At 55.5% G+C, this 23,091-nt stretch overlaps 1 protein-coding gene across 6 annotated transcripts in view; it reads right to left on the bottom strand.

Moving 5' to 3' along the window:
* The window catches only part of ALPL (alkaline phosphatase, biomineralization associated), a 56,630-nt gene that overhangs the window by 8,858 nt on the left and 24,681 nt on the right, over positions 1-23,091 (bottom strand). For 3 of the 6 annotated variants that reach the window (XM_082684624.1, XM_082684622.1, XM_082684623.1), the window contains 5 exons: positions 10,073-10,236; positions 6,004-6,123; positions 5,521-5,636; positions 4,211-4,385; positions 3,230-3,405 (listed from right to left, as the gene is read on the bottom strand). In XM_082684624.1, coding sequence (XP_082540750.1) covers positions 3,230-3,405; positions 4,211-4,385; positions 5,521-5,636; positions 6,004-6,123; positions 10,073-10,133 — 648 coding nt within the window. In that variant the 5' untranslated portion in view covers positions 10,134-10,236. Of the gene's footprint in view, positions 1-3,229; positions 3,406-4,210; positions 4,386-5,520; positions 5,637-6,003; positions 6,124-10,072; positions 10,237-19,687; positions 19,754-19,984; positions 20,003-20,911; positions 21,237-23,091 lie in introns of those variants that run through there. The other 3 variants (XM_082684626.1, XM_082684627.1, XM_082684625.1) reach the window with 3 other exon arrangements.

Below are 23,091 nucleotides of genomic sequence, written 5' to 3'. Positions count from 1 at the left end.
TTATTTGACACAGAGAGAACACAAGTAGGCAGAGAGGCAGGCAGAGAGAGAGGGGGAAACAGGTTCCCCGCTGAGCGGAGAGTCTGACGCGGGGCTCGATCCCAGGAACCTGAGATCATGACCCGAGGTGAAGGCAGAGGCTTAACCCTCTGAGCCATCAGGCGCCCCCCGATATGTTATCTTAATCAACTTCATTACCAAGGCTGCAAGGGAACCCGTGTCCCCATTTTGCAACTCAAGAAATATAAACATTCCCCCCAGGGCCACACGGATTTGAACCCATGGCTCCTGACTCCAGCATGGGGGCCTTGGTCCATCTGCAGAGCTGAGGACGGGGAGGCCAAAAGCCTCCTCTCCTCAGTGGGAAGCAGCATGCCACAGGCAAGAGGCCGCTGCCAGGGAGGTCTCGGGGCCGCCCGGCCGCCGGCCGCCGGGAGCCTAGGCAAACAACGACCAGCGCTCACGTCTGTGTAGTCCCCGCCAGGCTAATTTTACTCACCATGGCTGGTGTGCGTGGGCGGACGGACGCGGGACTGTTTGTTTTCCTTGGGAGTCCATGTTTGAAGTCCTGACTATTTTTAAAATGGGGCCAAGAGCATAACAGTCCCCGCCTGCGGTGACCACCACACCGGTGTCCTCCTGTCACCGCGGGCGTCAGGCCAGGCCACCGCCCCTGGACACCTTGGGAGAGCAAAGCCCGGCTCTGGCTGGCCTCAGATCCACTGTCCCAGGCCTGGCATTTCCTAGGCTCCAAGGTCTCCCTTCTACTTCATTCCTTCCCAAGGACCCAGGAGTCTGGGCAGATAGCAGAGGTGGGGAAGGCACCCAGGACCAGCCTGGGTCATAGGGAACTGGAAAGGGCACGGGCTTGGAAGTCAGACTTGGGTCTGACTCCAACTCTGTCACGTACAGACCAAGGACCTGTCACTTCACCTCTCTGAGCCTCAGTTTCCTCATCTGTAAGATGGAAGCAACACCCACCGGCAGGATAGCCGCAGAGGAAAGTGCGTTAATACAGTGTTACAACGTGGTCCCAGCATCCGGGGGGGGCCCAGGGGAAGGTGTTCTCTCTGGCAGAAGCAGAGGACACCAGAGTATTTCCAAAGAGGCCACGGCCGGCCCCAGCCAGGAGCTCTGGGGGCAGGGCGGGCTCTGAGGGGAAGGAGAGGGGACCCCGGGTCACCGGCCCCCAGCTCCCCACCCCCGTTCCCACAGAACCTGACCCCTTGGCATTTTCAGAGTGGAAAATGAAGCCCCCAATCTTCTATGCCGGGAGCCTCATCATTTCCAGCCCTAGCAGGGACTTCACACGCTCATTAAACTCCCAAATAACAGACTTGCTGTTTGGCTTTGGGGTTTGGGTTTGTGTCTTTCTTTCTTTCTTTCCTTTTTTTTTTTAGTCAAAGATATTTATTTTCAGGGCGGACACCGGGAGTTGTGTTTCATGTGCAGCCTGGGGGCCGGGGGGCTTTGGGACGGTGGAGATGCGGGAGAGGACGGGAGGCCAAGTGGGAAAGAACGAGAGGAAGGGGGGACAGCCTTCGCTCCAGCCCACCCCCTCACTCACGCCCCAGCATGCTCCCCAGTGACCCAAGGACCCCCATCTACGCTCGCCCCATGGAGCAGGCTTCGCTAAGCTCCTGTCCCCCTCTCCGGCGGTTCCTGGCACATCTCCCCAAGAAGCAGCCCCGTAATTACACCCTGCGCTTGTACAACAAATGTTCTCACATCCATGACCTCATCTCGGCCTCCCGCGGCCCTGGGAGGGGGCAGGTGGGGCGCCCTAGGCTTGTTGCACAGGTGGGGAAACTGAGGCTCGGGAAGGGGAAGCAACTTGTCCCAGGATGTGCATCAAGTGGAGGTAAAGTCAGGACAGAGGCTTGGCCTCTCAGGTCCATGCTCACTAGGACGGGTTGCTAGGACTGTTTGTCCCGAAAGGGGGTGCTCAATCCACTGCTTGGAAAAGGGAAGTCATGGGTGGGGAAAGGGGCCTTGGCAATTGGGTGGTGCATGGGGGACAGAGGGTGGGTCTGGGAGCCAGTCCGTTTGTCTGGGTGGTGGTAGAAACAGGTGAGGGGGAAGTGGGACCTGGGGGCTTTCTCTGAGCCCCCACTGAACCCCCATTTTAGTTTTGGGGAGCTAATATCCCCTTGTGCCCTCTCCAGATCCCAGGCATGGGTAACAAGAGCCTATAAAAGGAATAAGCCGGAGGTCCTCAATGAAGGCCAGAGCAGGGAACCCCCCGGAACCGAGGGGACAGTACCTGTTCCGTGTGTTCGCACCTGTGCGCACCTGTGCACACCTGCTGGCCTGGGGTGGTGAAGTCGGGATTCTGGGCAGGCCTGTGTGGCTTGTGCAGAAAGCCACCACCTTCTGAGAACCCACGAGGTGTCGGGCCTTACTAAACTCTAAGTTTATTTAGATCTGGATCTTGCAGTGGGCTGACGAGGGAGCCACAAGTCACCAACAAGCCCTCAAAAGGAAGCTATGGAGGGGTGCCTGGGTGGTTCAGTGGGTTAAAGCCTCTGCCTTTGGCTCAGGTCACGATCCCGGATCGAACCCTTCATGGGGCTCTCTGCTCAGCAGGGAGCCTGCTTCCTCCTCTCTCTCTGCCTACCTCTCTGCCTACTTGTGATCTATCTCTGTCAAATAAATAAATTAATTAAATAAAATCCTAAACGAAAAAAAAAAAAAAGAAGCTATGGAGGTTAACTGACCCACGGCCACACATCAGCAGGCGGTGGGACAAGGGCTGGCAGCCGGGAAGCTGAACCACGAGCGCTCGTGCTAACCACTGCCCGCACCGCCTCTGCTCCAGGCTTCCCGGTCGGGGGCTCCAACTTGTGACTGTCTGTGCCCAAGGGCACATGCAGGACAGGTACAGCCCTCAGATGGCCATGGGTCACCCCTACCTCCCCATGTGGGGAGCGGGTGGGCGAGGGGGCGCTGGTGGAGCAGTGCCGGATCCCCACTTACAGGATAATCCCTGGGCGCCTGATTCTTGGGGTGTGGTGGCAGCCACACCGGGGCTTAGCCCTCAGCCCCACCGCGGAGAGCGCCTCCAGGGCTTCCCTGCCCGACCGCAAATCCCCTAATGGGCTGGGAGCCTCTCAGGTGTGTGGGGCGCCAGGCCGGCCGCTTCTCCTGAGCCAGCAGAGGCTGGAGGCCCGTCAGAGGCCCCGCCTCACAAGCCTGCCCGTCCCAGAGCGGCCTGCACCCACAAACTCGCCTCGATGTCCTTGATGTTGTGCATGAGCTGGTAGGCAATGTCCTTGCAGCCCTGGCTCAGGGCCTCCGGGGGCATCTCGTTGTCTGAGTACCAGTCCCGGTCTGCAGAGTGGGCGTAGGCAGCACTGGGGGTGGCGTGGTTCACTCTCGTGGTAGTCACAATGCCCACAGATTTGCCTGGGGTGTGGGAGAGGACAGTTGGCGTCGGCTGGGGATGGGGCGCTCCAAGCTGTCTTCTTCCCTTTCCCGACTAAAGACTGGCCTTCCATTCTGTTCCACTGACTGCCTGGGCCTCAGTCTCACCCCCCAGTCCTGTGGGGATTGGTGGGGGGGGGGGCGGTGGGCTTCCGAAGACCCCCACAGCACAGCTCAGACTTGGCCTCTGTGGCCCTCCCCCCTTGACGGCCCTTGAGCTGTGAGCACCTGGGCGGGGGTCCTTCCCTCCATCGTGCACCCTGCAGGAGCCCCTCCTACAGGAAGCCCCCCCCCCCACCGGGTGCCCTGCAAGAACACAGGGACCCCCCCTAAGGGCTCTCAGGTGGTGTGGCTGTGTCACCTTGTCAGTCGATCTCATACCCTGACTCCAAAGTTCCCGGGACACCAAGCAGGAGAAGAGCCCCCACTTCCAGGGAGCAAGGGACAGGCAGACACTGATCTCCCACGGGGCCGGCGCCAGGCTACGTTCTACGTGCACCTTCCTCACACCGTTCCTACGAGGCGGCGATGTTTTCACGCCCATTTTATTGTCAAATAGACTCGGAAATGAGCTGGGACAGGAACCCACATCTGAGCGGGCCCCTAAAGCCACTAGCCTTCCTGCTCATGAACAGGATTCCACAAATATCTCCTAGTTTCCTAGCCATGAGCTGGACGAGCCCTGGAGAGCATCTTTCTCTGTTCTCTCCCCATTACCCAGTGGGGCAGACCGAGGCCCAGCCCAGTCATAGAGCTGGGCCCCACTCCCTACCACTACCCCACTCACCGGCATCCTTGGCCCAGCGCAGGATGGAGGTGACCTCGTTCCCCGCAGTCGTGTTGCACTGGGTACGCTGGGTCGCTGCGCTCACCCCCACAGTACCCTCATTGGCCTTCACGCCACACAAGTAGGCAGTGGCCGTGCCTGCGCTGTCGGGGACCTGAGCATTGGTGTTGTACGTCTGCAGGTGGAAAAGGAGGGTCAGGAATTGGCCAGGCCTTGCTGCTGGCCTCCACCTCACTCCCACTCCCACCATGAGGACTGGAGCATGATGGAGACAGAGAGGCCTCCTGTGCCCTTAGCCAAGCCCTGCTACCTCCCAAGGTCTCCCCAGAGCCAAGGTATCACTTAGCCGCTTGCTTTCTGCACCCACACCCCATGCCCTGGCAGCCAGAGTGGCGGGAAGGGGCAAGTGGAACCTTCCAACATGCAGGGGGGTGGGGGCTGGGTCACTCGGGCCTCCCTCTGGGTCTGGGGCTGTGGGAGCCAGCAAGGGGGCAAGGGAGGCAGGTGCGTCCTAGAGATGGGAAAGGGAGAGGGGTGTTCTTGAAAAAGGTACATGGGGGAGGCTGAGGCAAAGGGAGGAAAAGATGGGGGGAGCAGGATCTAGAATGGGGAAAAACCTCTAATTGAGACCCTGAAGCCGTGTGCCTGCCTGCCTTCCCCACTAGGCTGAGAACTGCATCCCGGCTCCTGCCAATTGCCCCAGAAGTGAGCCCAGGCCTGACCCAGGATGTCCAGAAGACCTTCATTCCATTAACGTCCCCATTGCTGCCCCCGCCGCCCCCACCAGAGACCCCAACAGCAAGCGCTGCCATCACTAATTGAATTCACCTGGAGGCCCCTGGGGAGGGAACGAACGCAATAGGACCAGTGCAGAAGCATATAGGCCACGGGATTCCCCAGACAGCAAGGAGGAAGCGGAACAGCTCTGCGGTGGTGTTGGAAGTCAGAAGGGGGACAGGGAGGACAAGGGTTTGGGGGAGAGCTGGGGGGCCTGGTGGCTGCTGTCACATTCAGTTTCTTAGCCTGGACACTGGCTCTATAGACAGGCACAGTCTGCAGTAACGCAAGCTGCCCACTGGGGCACGTGCACTTTCCCCATACGGGTTATACTTCCATAGATTTTTAAACCAACGACTACGACCCTCAAGATCAAGTCTCGGCAAGCCGCTGTTGCTATCCTCGCTTCACGGTGGGGCCACAGAGACCCCAGGAGGGCGGACTGCCTTGCCCACAGGCCCTATTGCCCTGCCCTTCCTCGGTGAGGCCAAGCTGAGAGGTGGGAGGCCTGGGCCTGCGCCGCTGGAGCTCACCTTGGAGAGGGCCACGTAGGGGAACTTGTCCATCTCCAGCCTGGTCTCCTCCCCGGGGTAATGGTGCAGCTGACCCTTGAGGATACGGGCGGCCGTCACCGTGGAGACACCCATCCCTGCGGCAGGGGAAGGGGGGACTCAGTCTCTCGGGCTCCCTGCCCCTCCACCTCGGGCACCACCTGCCCTTCTCTAGTTTGGGGCCAAGGCTGGCTGGGGTGTGGGCACCAGAGCACGGGGCTCTACAAATTTGACTCTGTGGCCCCTTTCTCTCACCCTTCCCCAGATCCTCAGGAACTGCCTGGCAGAGCAGACAGACCTCCTGGGTCCACAGCCTGCCCCCTCCCCCGTCCCTTTAAACATCCCCCCATCCCTGGGCCCCAGCCTCTTCAACACAGCCCCCTCCATCGCAGCCTGGCTCCCTGAGCCCCTACTGAGGTGCCTGCACCCAGCTGTGTCCTCGTCCCCCACCCCCACCGGTCTCACCATCTCCCAGGAACATGATGACATTCCTAGCCACTTTCGTGTTGAGATTTTGAAGCCTGAGGGCATACTTCAGGGTCTGCTGAGCTTGGTCTCTCCAATACTTGGGGTCTTTCTCTTTCTCTGCAGAGACAGAGAGACAGAGTTATCTGGCAAGGGTGGGGGTAGCTTTCCGTCCCCAGACATTACAGATACCCCAACTTCTCGTGCCTGAGGGCAAGGCAGCCTGGACTTGGCAGAGGGAGCCAGGATTGTCTGTCTCCGCCAGCCACTGTGTGGTCTGTAGACCACCTAGGTCAGCCCAAGGCTCAGAGATGTCAATCAATGTGCCCAGGGCTGCACAGCTCTGGCTCCGCTCCCCAGAACCCGCGCTGCTTCCTTTCACCCAGTAGAGAGACATTCTGCTAAGGCAGCAAATGAATTGTGCAAGCACAATTAGGAGGGTAATGTTTAATCTGTTCAAGAAAACAAACTACTTTCACCTGAAGGAGTCCCCAGAGGTATCCAGCCATCAATTATAAACTCTGCCTGGCTTAGTCATTAAAGGCAGCAGAAACCTGAGTTAGCAATAGCATTGACTGCGGTACTGGAAAGCAAGATTGCCCTTTGTTTAACGAATCGGATTAAAGCAGCCACACACAATCTCACCCCTGTTAGGAGACATTAGCAAAGAGGGGGGTGTTCTGTGTCCCTGGTCTTGGGAAAAACTGGGAACCAGGAATGCTCTTCTCCCCCACCCCCGACTCCCTACCTTGCCCCGCCTCGCCCCCCCTCCGTGTGTCCAGCAGTCAATCCTTCAATGGAAAGAACACAGTGGCAGTGCCTGACAGACCTCAGTGACAACCACAGCTGTGCCAAGGACCCCCATGGCGGCAGGTCACACCTCCCTAACCTCCATTTCCTTCCCTGTCAAATGCATTTATTTATGTAGATTCCTCTCAAGGTCACTGTGCGGACAGGTTCAATAAATGCCTTACTCGACCCCCAGATCACCAACCAGCACCCAGAGGAATAATTCCACACCAGACCTGGAATCCCTTGTTCCTCCCAGCAGAGGCCACGAGGACTTGTCCCACTGCCCCCCACCCCCAGAGCCCCCAGCCTCCAGGGCCACCACTCTTCTGAAGGGCTCTGCTGACTCACAGGGGAAGAGACACCCCCCCACCCCGCTGGAATCTCGGGAGCCTCAGTCCTCCCATCCAGCTGTGTACCTTGAGGCAAATTCCCACCACCTGAGCTTCTGCCCCCAGGAAAATGGGAGTTACAGCTTCCTAGAAGCAGTTTTAGGATTGAGTTCAAGGCTCAACAAAGGACAGAATCAGTGGCTTTGACCAGGGCTGGCTCCAGTCTCCTTCTGCTTTCCTCCACACCTACCACAGTGGCAAGGCCTGGGTCCAGGAGCTTCTCGGGCCATTTGGGTGCTATCGGGGTGGTCTTGATTTACCGGCCCCTCTCTCCCCTAGCCCCAACATCCGCGCAGATGCCCCCTCCCCCCACCCGACCACAGGGGCTGGGCTGACATCAGCCTGCCCTGCCCCCATTCCTTCTTCTTGATTCCAGCTCTGATCCCACTCTGCCAAGCTCCCAGCTCTGGATGCTCCCTGGGAGACCCGCAAAGACTGGTGAGAGCCCTTGTCTTTTCCACCAGCGCCACCCCCAGGGCCTGGCCCTGAGAAGGGTTTGGTGCATGTGAAACTGACTTCATTGTCAGAGGAATGGCCTCAGCAATCATGGCCTTGGACAACAGAGTATCAGGAGGCCATTGTTTCTAGAGAACATTATAGGACACGCACAAATGCTCAGAATATAATGCTAGGGGAAGAGTACTTATCAGTACATACTGTACAATTCCATGTACATGAAGTTCCAAACAGGCTCAATTCATGTACGGTGGCAGGAGTAAGTCTAGGTTACCACCTTTGGCTTGGGGGCCAAGGGGTGGGCTTGGTTGGGGAGTGCATACGAAAGTCCTTTCTGTCCCATGACTGGAAATGTTCCCTCTTCATCTGGTGGTGGTTGTGTGGGCATAAAATATGTCAAAACCTATGAAGTGATACATTTTGAATTGGTGCACTTTACTGTAAGTTATACCAAATTTAAAAGGGGGGGGGTGCCTGGGTGGCTCAGTTGGTTAAGCAACTGCCTTCAGCTCAGGTCATGATCCTGGAGTCTTGGGATCGAATCCCACATGGGGCTCCCTGCTCAGCGGGGAGTCTGCTTCTCCCTCTGACCTCTTCCCTCTCATGCGCTCTCTCTCTCAAAGAAATAAATAAAATCTGGGGCGCCTGGGTGGCTCAGCAGGTTAAAGGTTCTGCCTTGGGCTCAGGTTATGATCCTGGGGGGTCCTGGATTCGAGCCCTGTATTGGGTTCTCCTCTCAGCAGGGAGCCTGCTTTGCCCTCTCTCTCCGCCTGCCTCTCTGCCTACTTGCGATCTCCATCTGTCAAATAAATAAATAAAATCTTAAAAAAAAAAAAAAGAAAGAAAATCTTAAGAAAATAAAAAATAAGAAATAAAAAAGTAAAAAGAGAAGACCATGTAACACCACTACACGCTCATCCGAACGGCTAAAAGGGAACAAATACAAAAGACGTTCGACTGCTGAATATCGGAAGATCTCTCACATTGTTGCTTGTCCATCTTTTCACTTTTCATCCCTCTGTCTACCTTTCACTCAGGCAGGTTGTGAGTGTTGAGAAAGCAGGGATGTGGTCCCACAGAGTGACTGCAGATCCCCAAGGATCCACACTGAAAGGCTTCATGGGATCGCAAAAGGGAGCAACGGCCTGAGACTCTGGCAGCTCTGGTTCCACCCCCAGTCCTGACGGGCTGTGTCACCGGGGGTAAGCGCCAGTCAGTCCCTTCCCTGCACCCCAATCTCCCCACCTGTTGAAAATATTCTTCCCAAGAGCACTCACTCCCTGTCTAGCACTGACTATACTGCGTGATTCCCACAACGGCCCTAAGGAGGAGGAATTCCTGTCTCCACCGGACAGGAAAAGAACATCCACAGGATAGACTGATCCGAGGAGGGCTCCCCTCTCCCACGGGGGCCGGGGCTGGGTGCTGAGGGGTCAGATCGGATACAGATCTAGGTTGATAATGCGCATGTGTTACTACAGAAGGGATACGGAAAAGCGAGTCTTGAGAAATGTGAGCGCCACTCCGAAAGGAAGCCCAGTCTCCGCAGAGGTCTGAATTTACAGCGTGAGAACCGGAAATTGAAGAGTTAACATAAACAACCTGTCTAGAATGTGTTGGAGAATCAGGAAAACTTCCATGTGAGTCTCTAATAAGCAACAAAAAAAAACGAGGGGTGCCTGGGTGGCTCAGTGGGTTAAGCCTCTGCCTTTGGCTCAGGTCATGATCTCAGGGCTCTCTGCTCAGCGGGGAGCCTGCATCCCCCCCCCCTCCCCCGCAAACCTCTCTGCCTGCCTCTCTACCTACCTCTCTACCTACTTGTGATCTCTCCTTCTCTATCAAAGAAATATAATCTTAAAAAAAAAAAAAAAAAAAAAAGGGCGCCTGGGTGGCTCGGTGGGTTGGGCCGCTGCCTTCGGCTCGGGTCATGGTCTCAGGATCCTGGGATCGAGTCCCGCGTCGGGATCTCTGCTCAGCGGGGAGCCTGCTTCCCTCTCTCTCTCTCTGCCTGCCTATCTGTCTACTGTGAACTCTCTCTGTCAAATAAATAAATAAAATCTAAAAAAAAAGAAAAGAAACAAACAAACAAAAACGAAACAAAACTTTTGTCGATTTCACCAGCAAAATTTAGACCACCAGGGAATGTTATCGCCATGGAGGAGTGTTAAGTAGACAAAAGCAACAGGAGACTTAACATTCCAAGACTTGGCATAGTCTATACCCCCATTAAGGAACAGGATCATCTAAAGAGAAAGAGAGTGCCCTAACAGTAGCACGTGCAACAGCAGAGCTGGGATCTCCTGCTCTGGAAACACGTGTTTCCAGCTGTTAAAGCCTTTGAATAGTTCTATGACCCTGAACAGAGACATCACCCTCCTCCTATTCCACCCGCACTGGGGTTCCCCACCCTTCTGCCCAGTCCTCCAGCTTACCTGGCACCAAGGAGTTGGTAAGGCAGGCGCCAATGGCCAGCACTAAGAAGGGAGAAATCATGGTGCCCTCTCCAAGACCGGCTTTCTCTCGAGCCAGAGGTATGATCAACGTGTGTGTGAGGGGATGGGCTGGCAGTGGTCAGATGTTAACTGATGTGCCGATCCTAGAAATTAAGGGGGAAAAAAATCACGTGAGCTCCAGCTCTGGATTCATTCGTCCATTCACTTACACATCCGCTAATTCATTCCTTATTTGTTGAGCACTGATCACCGGCCTCGCATGGGGCTTGGCATGGGGCTCGGACCCAGGCAGTCCCTCCCTCCAGAAGCTTAATCACGCAGTCATGTAAGTATAATGAACTCCATGCTGCAAAGCGGTTCCTTCCCCATTTCCCAGGTGAACCCCCACCTCCACTCCATCTGGAACCCGGAACCCAGAGTTTGGTCTTCCTGTGTAATGCTCTCCAAACCACAGCAAGCACCAGAATCTCTTAGAGGAATAGGCCCAGGGTCCACCTGCCCTTGCCCAAACTCCTGAGTTCATTTCCAATGAGCTCCCAGGTCAGGCTGCTCCTGCTCCCAATTCTGACTAGTCTATAGCCTTTTAATGACCCGTGTCCCGAGCCCATCAGAGACAAAACAGAGTCCACCCTTTCTTAGAGGGACAACCTCACTTGCCACATTCTCTTCTAAAACTTGGCATTTATAATAAGATATAAAAGCTATAGGGAGTGAGTGACACACAGGAAGTCTGGCTGCTAAGACTGCCCGTTTCTGGGTGGTGACATTTCAGTGACTTGACTGCCTTTTCACTGTCTTTTCTGCATCTCCCAAATTTTCTTCTGAGTTGAGATGTTACCTTTATAATTAAAAAAAAACCTGTTACACACACCACACACACACACACACACACACACACACACACACTGGAAGGAAATACACCAAAACATTAGCTGTAGTCTTTTCTGGGCAGAAAGACCAAGAATGATGATTTCCTCTTCTTTTTATTATACATATTTTTAAGTTTTCCACATTGCTTAAAATTGAGCACGTATTCGATGGCATCAGAAAGTTTCTATGGGTGCCTGGGTGGCTCAGTTGGTTGAGCAACTGCCTTCTGCTCAGGTCACGGTCCTGGAGTCCCGTGATCGAGTCCCACATCGGGCTCCCAGCTCCATGGGGAGTCTGCTTCTCTCTCTGAACTTCTTGCCTCTCATGTTCTCTCTCACTGTCTCTCTCTCAAATAAATAAATAAAATCTTTTTTTAAAAAAAAAAAAGAAAGTTTCTAAATTATGGTCATGCATCAGAATCACAACTGGTAACCCCAGTTGCAGTTGAGAAATGTACTAACCCTATTGTGTGTAAATATTGCTGGAAGAGGAGAGATTTCAACTGCAACAGTTGCACAGGAAAATGTTATTTCCACCAAAACCGAGATAAAAATGATTACTCCATTGGTGTATGTACCAGTGGTGGTGATGTACCACTTTTTGCCGTTGAGTGTGGTGTCAGATAAGAAACCACGCTGCCACTAGCAAAGGCGATCTTGATTCAACCTTAAAAATGTGTGCGCTGGGGATGCCTGGGTGGCTCAGCTTGTGAAGAGTCTGACTCTTGGTTTCCCTCAGGTCAGGATCTCAGGGTCAGGAGATTGAGCTCTCTCCCTCTCCCTCTGCCCCTCCCCCTGCCCACCTGCACACATGCGCACTCTCTCTCTCCCCCTCAAATAAATAAATCAAAGGGGGAAAATTACACACTGCATGTCAGTGCCCAGAGGTGAGGGCTCACCGGCACCTCCCACCCACAAACACCCAACGTTCACCAAAAGCACCAAACTGCACCCTTATGCTATTCCAGCCCCTTCTACATCCACCTGGCTCTTTTGTGGGGGGCAGTGGGGCGGGCAGGAACTAAAAGGAAACACTACATCTGACATCTACCAGCACTTTACTGAGAGGTATGACTTCTGATTTCTTTTTACTCCACCTTTAAAAAAAAAAAAAAAACTTTTTTAAGATTTTATTTATTTGAGAGAGAGATTGAGAGAGAGAGAGCAGGAGTAGTGGGGAGGGGCAGAGGGAGAAGGAGAAGCGACTTCCCACTGAGCAGGAAGCCTGATGTTGGGCTCGATCCCATGACCCTGTGATCATGATCTGAGCCAAAAGCAGACACAACTGACTGAGCCACCCCAGCGCCCCTTTTTCAAATGTTTCTAGAGTAAATCCTAGCGTCAGAAAGAATGCTATTAAATTGATAAGCAATATCAATACATCACAATATTATTCCAAGAGCTTAAAAACTGAAGTCACCTCTTCTAGGAAGTCTTCCGGTTGGCCACTCATTCCAGGATGCTACCTCTGAACTTCATACAATCTCCATCACTGTGGGCATGTCCCTGTTTCGAAAGTAATCCTTTTCTGGTCCTTTCCCTCACCACACTGGGATTCTCTACAAGCTGGGACTTTGCCTTGTTTGCCCTACTCCAGTGCTTGGCAGTATTGGTAAATATTGACATCAGTTGAAAGCCAACGCTCCAAGGAGGGAGGTGGGGGAAGGGAAGAATCACCCCCAAATCCTTCCTTTGTGTGTGGGGAAATGCACTCGTTGTCAAGTGCATGGGGCAGAACTAGAGTATCCATTCACTGCTGAGGGCTGCAGATTGGTACAATCCCTTTGGAAAACTAGGAGCATCTACCAAAGCTGAAATGTACATCTGCCTTCTGACCCATCTATCTCCAACAGAAACGCACACGTGTGTTCATGGCCTCAGAACGGCTCCACCTCCAGCAGGATGGAAATACGCTGTGTGGGTTCCCAGAAGGAAATCTACGCAACAGTGAGGACGAATGATTGACAACTCCGTCCAAAAACATGGATGGATCTTGCCAAGGTAAGGATGATCGAAGGAAGTCGATCCAAGAGTACGGAGAGAGTAATTCCCAAGATACAAAGTACAAGGACAAAGCGAGGGGTTAGAAGATCAAGATCAAGGTTGCACTTGGGGGTGTGGTGACTGGAGTGGGCACAGGGGACTTGGGACTGATATGCGGACTAGTTCCATGGGTGGATTCCATCTGAAATATATGTATAATATATAATGATGTAGAATATGAGTGCTTTTCTGCATGAAGGCATGTATGTTCTATTTCAAGCTCTCTAAGAGCTTAGGTAAACAATCTGGAAACAGACAGAAGGCAAATGACCAGTGCATTGCCTGTTGCTATTTATGAAGTCTTCCACCATGACGTCTCACCAGGAAGCCCTACAGTGGACAGAGGGGGGCTACATTCTCCTCTGTAGGTGAGAAAACCAAGGCTCATGATAGTTCACCATGTACCGAGAAACAGGACTTAATCCTCTACCTGTGGGGCCCAATACAAACAAGGAAAGAAGGAAGAAGAAAAGTCAAGGGTGGCCCCAGGAGATCTGAAGGCCACGTGATTATTCTTGTTTGATTCTCTTCTCTGTCTGCTTGATGCCCTGGGAGAGTAAACACCATTTTCCCCATCATTGGATCCCCAACCCTGTGCACACAGGGGCAACTCTGTAAATGTTAACTTAATGAAAAGCTTCAAGATTCAGGTTGGAATGCCCTGAATTTTGGCCCCAGGGATGTGGCCTTGAGACCCAGCTGTCCTAGAGACAGACAGGTGGCTTCTCCTTGTGCTTCCTCCCACTGCCACTGCCTGAAAAGGAGAGGGGGCTGAAATCTAGGAAACCCTTCGGAAACAAGAGTCTCCTCTGCTGGTTCCTCTCTTGGCCCCCCAACCCCCAGAAGCTCCAAGCCTACTCTCTTGCAGCCCTGGTAATGGGCTTGGTGGGGCCCAGTCTGGGGCTGCAGGGGCCCCGGCTGCCCACCACCCTCTGCCAACGCTCTGCTAGCTCAGAACGGAGGCTCCGAGTGTGTGCCAGCCCCACTGTCCCCCACCTCCCGGCTAGACCATCTCTGCCAGGCTCCCAGCTACGTGTTCTGATTACTCATGGCAAGCACGCAGAAGCCCTAACTGGGCTCTGGCCCCCCCTGGAGAAGGAGCAGCTACTTGGCAGGTCAGGAGAGAGAGCAGGGGGGCTGAGCCTTGGCCCTGAGGACTGACTCAGCATCCTGGGGTGGAGGGCATGAGAGCCCCTTGGAGCCAGGCAAAATGCCAGTCCTGGAAGGCTGGTCTCAAAAGGTCCAGGGCAACTGACAGCTACAAATCACGAGCATTTCTCGGGTACTCACGTGGTGCCAAACATTGTGCTAAGTATTGATATCTGTGGTCTTGCTTAATCTCGCACAGCAAGTGTCATTAGCCTCTTTTACACTTTAGGAAATTGAGCAAAGGATCTAGCGAGTCCGTGGCCAAGGGCGATTCCATCCCAAGCTGAAACTCAGCCTCTCTGGGCCTTGGTTTCCCCACCACAGAGGGCGAGAGAGACCAGTGCCCAACCCCTTCTCTATCCCACAGGAGCGAACTGTAGCCAAATGAGTTTAGGGCAGGAGAGCTGGCAGGGGAGGGAGTATGGCCCAGGTGAGTTCTCCTACCTGAGGGGCCTGGCCAGGCGGCAGGTGAAGAAGCAGAGGAGGCTCAAGGCCAGGGTCAGGAAGAGGAGGCTGAGGACGGCTGTGAGGACCATGCTCAGGGTGGGGGACACAAGAGCCATCTTGGGGCAAAGAGGACCCCACAGAGCACCTTGTAAGCACCCAGGCAGGCTAGCCTTGGATGCTCTCTGCAATGCCCTGGGTCAGTGGCTGTGACCTGGCTTTGTTCCTTGGGGTTAATCTTTTGGGGATTAACCCAGGAAGGATGAACTGGGAGGGGTGGGGGTGGGGGAACTGCCCATGAAGCTCCCCTCCCCCCCAAGCCAGGCCTTCCCTACCCTGATGCCTATTCATTCAACTTTGTTCAGTCTTTCTTCAGTCCCCAGCATTTAGTGAGCAGCTGTCTAGGTACTAAGGATTTGTTGGCGGAACAGGATAGACTCGGTCTCTATTCTCTTGGAGATCCCTGACCAGCCAGGGTAAAAAGAGCACCTACTAAGCAGCTGCCATTATGCTGGTTCCCCGCCCCGACCTCCGCCCTGTGGAATAAAAGCACAGACGGAAGGGAATCCCCAGCTGGCAAAAGCCATGATCCGTGACTCCTCTGAAGCAGCTACAGTGGCTGTTCCACCCCATTTACAAGCCTGGGAACGAGATTGCACTGAATCTGCCGAAAGGGGGAAGCATGTCCAGAATAAGGGGAACTGTTCTTATGGAGCACCCACTGCGTGCCTGGCCCCATGATGGGCATCAGCACCCCTGTTTACAGATGAAGCAAACAGGAGCTCAGAACAGCCTGTCACCCCAACCCCTGCACTGCCCCAGAACTGGGAGAGCACCAGACCTGCAGGACAGCGGCCTTCAGTAAAATCATCAGCTATCCCCGCAGGGCCCGCACACACAGGCTGGAGGCAGCTGAGCTGCCACGGCCTGCCTGGAGGTCCCTTTCCGTTCCGGAAAGGAACCCAGTATCCATCTCTCTTGGGTTCCAACAACATCACATCAAGCTAGGATGGGCTTAACAGTTCCCGTCTTACAGACTGGAAAACTGAGGCTCAGAGAAGTGAAGCCACTAGACATAACCAGAGCCCAGACATCATCTGCAGTGTGCCTTTGAGACCAGGCCTTGTCCAGCTGTAACTCCGGCCACCTGGGACCCCTCACACTCCATGGTACAAAACACTCAAGGTCAGGGGAAGAGGCGTTTACCCTCTCACACCAAGTGGTCCCCTCTTTCTGGTCCCACAAGGGCCACTAGCCTCGTCATGAAGATAGGAAATCCAGGCGTGTGACTCCATGAAAGCCTTTTCTTTCTCAATAGGCCCTTAACTCAGACTGCATCAGACCAGCACAGCACGCTAGGGACATGAGCAGCGTTGGTTTACGGGCCCCCATGACAGACAGGGAAACTGAGGCTCATCAGTAAAGTCATCTGGCCCAGCTGTCACAAGGCCAGCACTGTTTGGGTCAGGCCCCAGTGCACCACCCCCCCAACCCCGAGCTCTGAGACATTGGGTCAGTCCCTGTGGCCCTGAGCCTACACCCATCACCCACTCCGGAGAGCACCTGTGGTGTGCCAGACACTGAGTGGGACACACCTGACCTCAGGCTTGTTATCAAGAGAGCTGGCTCATCTGTCCCCCTTCCCAGGCGAGGGAGGCAAGACCTGGGCAGTAGTGGGAGGCGGGGCGGATACGGTGGTGGAAATGATTCAGGCTCACATAGATGGAAAGTGCTGACCATGCCCTGCACAGGACCCCTCAAGGAAGCTACCAGAAGGTCACCCCTGCTCCAGGTTCCCTCCCCCACAGCTCCCCGGGGCTGGGACAGCTCTAAGTCTCCCCCACCATCCAGCCTCCCAAATCAATAGGAGACCCGAAGAGGGTCACCTCTTGCTCCCCGGCCTTGCTAGGCCAGGCCAGAGGACAGTGATTTGTCCTTAGGGAGCCTCCCAGCTGGAGGTCACAGCCCTGGGAAATCTAGGCTGAGGAGGTCCTTTGAGCAGACTTCCCCAAACCAGGCCACAAGAATCACTTGGGGGTGAATGGGGGGGGTTAGAAAGTTCTACTCCCAAGTGGTTTCCTGGGGAGGGAGACAGACTGGGAAAAGTATGAGAGTGATGGAGGTGTTCTTTACGGTGACCGGGAGGTATTAAAAGCGTGTGTTTGTGTATCTGTACAACTCCAGCTGGGACCTAACAGCCCTCACTCTGCCTGTATTGCCAGGTGCTGAGGACCTGATGAGCTTTGAGTGAAGGGAGCACAGAGAAAGAAAAGGGTGTGGCTGATTCAAATTTAAAAGGCGATTAAAGAGACACACCAACCCCCAAATTCCCATTCTCCCCCCAGGACCTACCGAGTCATTCTGTGAGTAGACTGTCCCACTGCCCAGATGGGAAGACTGAGGCCCAGAGAGAAAAGACTTACCCCAGTTGCCCAGCTCCTCCTTCCCAGCAGGGAACAATCAGAATCAGAACAGGCGGAAGCCAGCGCCCTCTGGGCTGTCAAGGGGGGCCTTCCTGGCTCTTTGAAGGAGCGGTGGCCGCAGGAACTGCTGTGTGTTCCCTGAGCTGCCAGCGGGCTGGGGACCGGGGTGGGGGCTGGGGGCCTGCTAGAGCACCAAACTGGGCTGTAGCAGCTCCCCGGGGAGGAACATTTCAGCTGCAGGGTCAGAGAGAGGGGACATGGAATCCCTCTCTCAGCCAAGCCTGGTGTCCCTGGCAAGCCTTGCTGGCCCGGACTTTATTCATTCAGTGACATGGCTTATTTATGGCTTCCATGGAGCAGCCTCTGGGTGCAGGGCTCAGGAAGGAATGTGTGGTTGTCAGAGTGGGCTGCAGGTCAGACCCAAGGAAGGACTTCCCCAGAGGGCAGTTGGCCAGATGCTGGGGACAGGCAAGGCTCAGTCCTCCAGCAGCGGACAGCACTCCACATGAGCAGAAAACAGATGTGCGAGTGCCCGGGGAAGCACGGGGTCATCCGGCTGCCAAGCCATTGCGTCTTTAAGGCTCAGCTGAGACACCAGCTGTCCCCGGAGCACTTCCAGTCTCATCATCTCTGTACACAGTGTTCCCTGGTCTAGAATGTTCCCTGCTATCTGCTCCATGCAGGCTTCCCATCATCGTTCCACCTTGATAGCTCTGCAGAGTTGCCCCACACCCCTGCCTCAGCCCAGGCAGTGGGTATATCTCCTCCCCAAGCTCCCAGAACCTGGGGCGCTCAAGACCTTGGTCATGGTTACCCCTATCAGAGCCTCAGAGAGCCACTGGTTGTGGCCCCTTCACCACAGCATGAGCTCTGCTGACGGTGGCAGCCCCGTGGCTGGCAGAGCCAGGTGCACAGCTGGGCGGCCAGGGGGTGTCAGCAGGTGGGTGAGAGGATGGTGGGGTCCAGGGGGGGTGAGTGGCCGAAGACACAGCCCAGCAGCAGAAGAGCGAGCCCCGCCGCCAGGCCACGGGGCTCAGACCCTGCCTCCGCCCCTCCAGCTGGGCAGCTAAGGGCCACCAGCCCCAGCCCTCTGTGCCTCGGGCTTCTCATCCGCAAAGTGGGAGACCAGGACAAACCACAGGGTTGTTGTAAGGGCTGCAGGAGTTAACAGATGGACCGGCTTAAAACAGACCACAGGGCAGGGTAAGTGTTCAGCTGACTGCCGGCCGGAGTGGCGGAGGACGGATGGACACACAAAGGACAGGCAAGGAGAGGGGCACGTGAGAATTGGGAGCAGAAAATGGACTGGCCATGCTCTGCTCACTTGGCCAGGCAGCCGGTCACCCTCAGGGCTTTCCCACAGTCCTGCTTGTCTGGAAGGCCCCACCAGAGTTCCGGCTGCAGGGTGCTAATGTGGCGGGAGGAGGGGTATTTAGTGAAGGGAAAGGGAGTGAGGTTCCAGTTCTTCGAGTCAAAGGGTTTCCACGTCTCCACGCGGGAGGAAACAACCACCACGCAGCCTGACATGCTCTTTTCCTCTTGAAGGGGAGAGAGAGAACATCGGCCAGGAAGGTTCCATGGATGGATGGGGAGGAAGGCTGGGCTGGAAAGACGGGGGTTGGGGGTGGGGTAGAAAGATGGGGGGTGCAGATCACGGGGTCGGGCGGTGCCCCTGGCAGGAGGGCAGAGGGGGCAGCCCAGACCAGTCACAAAGGGCTCTGCTCGCGCAGCTCAGCCTAGTCGAGAGCCCGTCCTGCGTGTCCCTGCACACGGACATGCCAGTCCATCTTACAGGTAGGGACACTGAAGCTCAGGCGTCTGCTCTTTGCCTGAGGCCACACTGCGGAGCTGGAATCAGAGGCCCCCAAAGGAGCCGGTTCTGGAGCCAAAGCTTTTCTGGGGCTTCCTGGGGCATCTGGATGGTTTGGATGCCACAGACTGGCTCTGTGGGCAGAGGACTGAAGCCAGTCAAGGGCCAAGTGGTGGGAGGACAGCTGCCACGGGGATGGGGGGATGGCAGGACCCGGAAACCCAAGCCTGGGACCTGAGATGGCTGAGGGCCTGGGAGGTGGTCAAGGATGGCTGCTCGACGGGCACACAGGCTTCCGCCATCCCACGGAGAGGACATGGGGAGGGACAGGCGGGGGAGGCAGGTGCTGCGTCTCTCCAAGGTGTCCGCCATCCCCGTACTTGGGGGACACTCAGCACCCCTGTGGCAGGAGCCCCTCCGCTACCGGGACACCAGACTGTCCCATCCTCGCTCTCCCAATCAACAACACAGAAAGGAAGGGCCCAGGGAGGGTACACGCCTCCCCAGGGTCACACAGCACACCAACAGCAGGGACAGGGGTCCACGGAAGCTGGCTCCAATGCGGGGGCTGCGACTAGAAGCACAAGGCAGTCCGTGAGCCTAACGTGGGCGCCCGGGTCTTGGCATTCCAAACATTAATGATCTGTGTCACCTAAAGAGAACCATTCAAACCGAGACCATTCTAAGGAAGCCCTCAAACCTACTCACAGCCCTTACTCTGCACCGACCATTGTTCAAAGCACTGTACCTCCATCCACTCATTTACTCCCTACCCGCCACCTGCCACGCAGGCACTATTCTTACCCCCAGTCTGCAGGTGACAGAGCAGAAGCACAGAGAGGTTGAAGTCCCTTACCCAAGGTCACACAGCCCAGCCAGATTTCAACATTCCTTCTGGATGTTTGTCTCCCAGGGCCGAGTGTAAACCCCTAAGCCGCCGGCGAGCCTGGAAAGGAACCACGTCGGCCCCAGCTGCAGCGTGGGTCATTTTGTGTCTGTGGATGAATGGGACACGTGCAGCTACTAGTGGACTCGGGCTCCCTACACACCCATCCCATGTCACCCCAGTCCCCAGAGGGAAGGGGGTGGGCTTCCTCCTTGTCCCCACGCCCTGTCCCCACTTACAGAACAGAGGTGAGGCGAGGTGATTTACCCGAGGTCAGAGGGTGTGAGTGAGCCTGGACGTGCACCTCCAGCCTGACCCACCCCACCCCTATTCAGAGGGGTTCCTGGAGCAGGTCCCTGGACCACCCCGGCTCTCCCCACTCCCCGCCCTCCCCCCTCAAACCTCCGCACCTGGCAGCCTTCCCCTGGGAGAGGAAGCCACCATCCCACAGCCCCCATGTGGGCCCTGAGAGAGGCCAGACACTGGGGATGGGGGAAATAGGCAGTTAACTTGTAACCTGCTGGACAGCAGCCAACACGAGCAGCATCCCCGGGTGGCATGTGTAGGGGGCTCGCAAACACGGTGCTGGCGTCAGAGCCGGGAGGACACGGATGTTCCCAGAGATAGTGCGCTGCAGCTGGCCCGGGATAAGCGCGTTCCGCACATTCCCAGAGAACCTTCCAGCAAGAGGAGGAGACTCCTGCCCCTGGTGCACTTGCCGGTGACCCCAGGAGGTGGCAGGGCAGGGAGACTGCCTCGCCCCACAGGAAACCCGAGGGAAGCAAGGGTCCCACCCAAGGGTGCACAGCTCAGCTGAGTCCCCGTGGCTTACAGGTTTCGCGACCTTGGGCAAGTCACTTCACCTTTCTGGGCCTCAGTATCCTCCCTTGTCGCAGGCAGACCATCACCGTGTGTGCCTATGTTACTGTCTTGATTGGAAGCACGAGAATACGATCAACTGGGAGGTAAATGCCCTGGGCTCGGCACATTAAAACACTCAATGTTAGCTGGTAGTAACGGGCGCAACGAGCATGCCAGGCCCCGTTCGAGGCGCGTCACATGCACGGACTCGCCTAACCCGCACAGCAACCCTCCCAGATGTGCCACCATCGCTCCCACGGTACAGAGAAGGTCAGTAACTTGGCCAAGGTCACAAGGAGATGGAAAGGGAAAGACTCTTAATGGAGCACCTACTATGTGCTGGAGATTTTGATTCCGCCTTCCCAGGATCCTGTGAGGTGGGAATTATCAGCTCTGGGTCAGGAGACAGCACTGAGACTCAGGAAGTAGGAGGGAGGAGCAGGGTCACACAGCCATCGCGTGGGAGAGCTGGGATCTAGGCCAGGGCCCGCTGGCTCCACCGCCAGTGTACTTGCTTCTACCCCCATCCCAGCCATCTGCCAGGACTACTTCCACCACTGGTGGCAAGACCTGAGGCCTCAGCCACCCCCGGTACAGGGAGCCCTGTACCAGCGTGCCGGGTGATCTCGTTCTGCCTTTCTCTGTGTGCATGCTGGTGTCCTCACAGGAGTGCTGTGGGATATCCCTGGTATGTGTGCCCAGCCCCTGCCCCACCACTGGCCCTGAAGTCAGGCTGCTCCCTCCGCCCCCTGGCCAACACCCCTTGGGCTGTCTCCATAAGGGGAGTGGCTTTGCTTGGTCACAATTGCTTCCTCCCTCCCAGGTCAGCCTTTCCCCGTTTGTAACTCCCTGGAGAGGCTGAGATGTGCAGGGGCAGCCCAGGGGTACAAGTCAGGGTCCTGGCCAAATATTCAAGAGCTGTTTCTTCATCTGTGAAGCAGGGATAATAAACGCCACTCTGCCTCCAATATCAGCTTCCGGGGAGGGAAGGAACTTTCCAAACTATAAAGTGGTGTACAGATGTTCCTAAGGCTTTCCACAGCTCCCCTTCTGATGACCATAGTGGATCTCCGCTGTCATCTCTGGCCACCCGGAATCCAGTCCCCCTTCCTAACAATACGACAGTTTCCTTGGACAACCACCCTCCTTGTTTCAGCCCTGGGGTTTGGGTGGGATTGATCCCCACCCCCAGCAGCTCCAGGTGGGTCCTGCTGGGCTTACCCTGGAAGACTTTCTCCACCTGGATGGTGTGTTCTAAGGGTGAGGCAGAGGGGAAGAGCACTGTGTGGGGCCTAAAGATGGAACCACTCCTTAGAATCTGGAGTCTTGGGTAACATTGCTTGAGTCCCTGGATGCAGCCATGCCTGAAGCTTGCCTCTAAACATCCAGGTTCCATGAGCCAATTAATTCCCCTTATTGTTTGCCTTGGATTTCCTGTTTCTTGGAACACAGTCTGACCTCAGAACTCCAGTCCAGTCAGTTCTTCTGAGCCCCTTATAATGTAAGCAACCACATCATGTCATACCCAGCCAGCCGTTCCTACCAAAGGAAAAAGCTTGTAAACAAGGTAAAGATGGATCCATAAATTTCAAGTGCATGATTAAATAGGAGTCCAACTGAATACAAGTTACATTTTCTTTTTGGAATCTATAAACCCTTAGAATCATAGGAGGTCCTCGGACAGGAGCCACGACCCTACTGCAGGCCGGACTGAGACCCTCCCCCTTCCAACAGCTGATGTCAGTGGGGTTTAGTTCTTCCACCTGTGCCAAGTGTCTGTGGTATGCCTGGCCCTGTGCTCGGCGCTGCAGGTGCAAAGCTCTGCCTTGCAGGCCCTTCAATCTAGCAAACACATTTGCACTGGGTTTTATAGAAAGCCCCAGGAGGTCAGAGTATGGGGGGTAATACTGCTACACCCATTTCACAGAGAAAGAAACGGAGAGGCAGAGAGGTGAAGTAACCTGCCCAAGATCCTTCTGCTAGAGGGGGGGCCAGACCAGGCCATGCTGTGGGATCGGCCTGGCTCCAGAACCAGAGCTTTTTCTCCCAGGTGCAGGGTTGGCACTGGGGCTGACATCTCTCCGAGGCAGTCTGTGCTGTTGAGAAGTCAGAGTGGTTTAAAGAGCTGAAGAAGAGGAGGAGGAGGAGCCAACTGGCGGGCTCAGTTGGTAGAGAGTGTGACTCTTGATCTCAGGGTCATGAGTCCAACCCCACATGGGACATAGAGATTACTTAAAAAATGAATAAATAAAAATAATAAAATAAGTGCAATTTTAAAAATCTAATGAAGAAAGCCCAGCATCATGGGCTTCCTGTTTGCCTGAGGCTCTTGGCTCCATGCAAAGCCCCAGTGAGCAGGCCCATCTGGCTTTACTATCCTATAAGACTCTCCTCCTGCAGGCTGCGGCCAGAGAGGGAACCAGGCACAACCCGGAAATCTAGGCCTCAAAAGCTTTCACAGGCAGCCCTGGGCGCCCCAAATGAACTGTCCCAGCCTCTACCCTGCCTCGCCA

This window comes from Mustela nivalis (genome assembly GCF_964662115.1).
Source record: "Mustela nivalis genome assembly, chromosome: 10".
Lineage (NCBI taxonomy): Eukaryota > Metazoa > Chordata > Mammalia > Carnivora > Mustelidae > Mustela > Mustela nivalis.
This window is presented reverse-complemented; position numbering and strand designations above follow the sequence as displayed.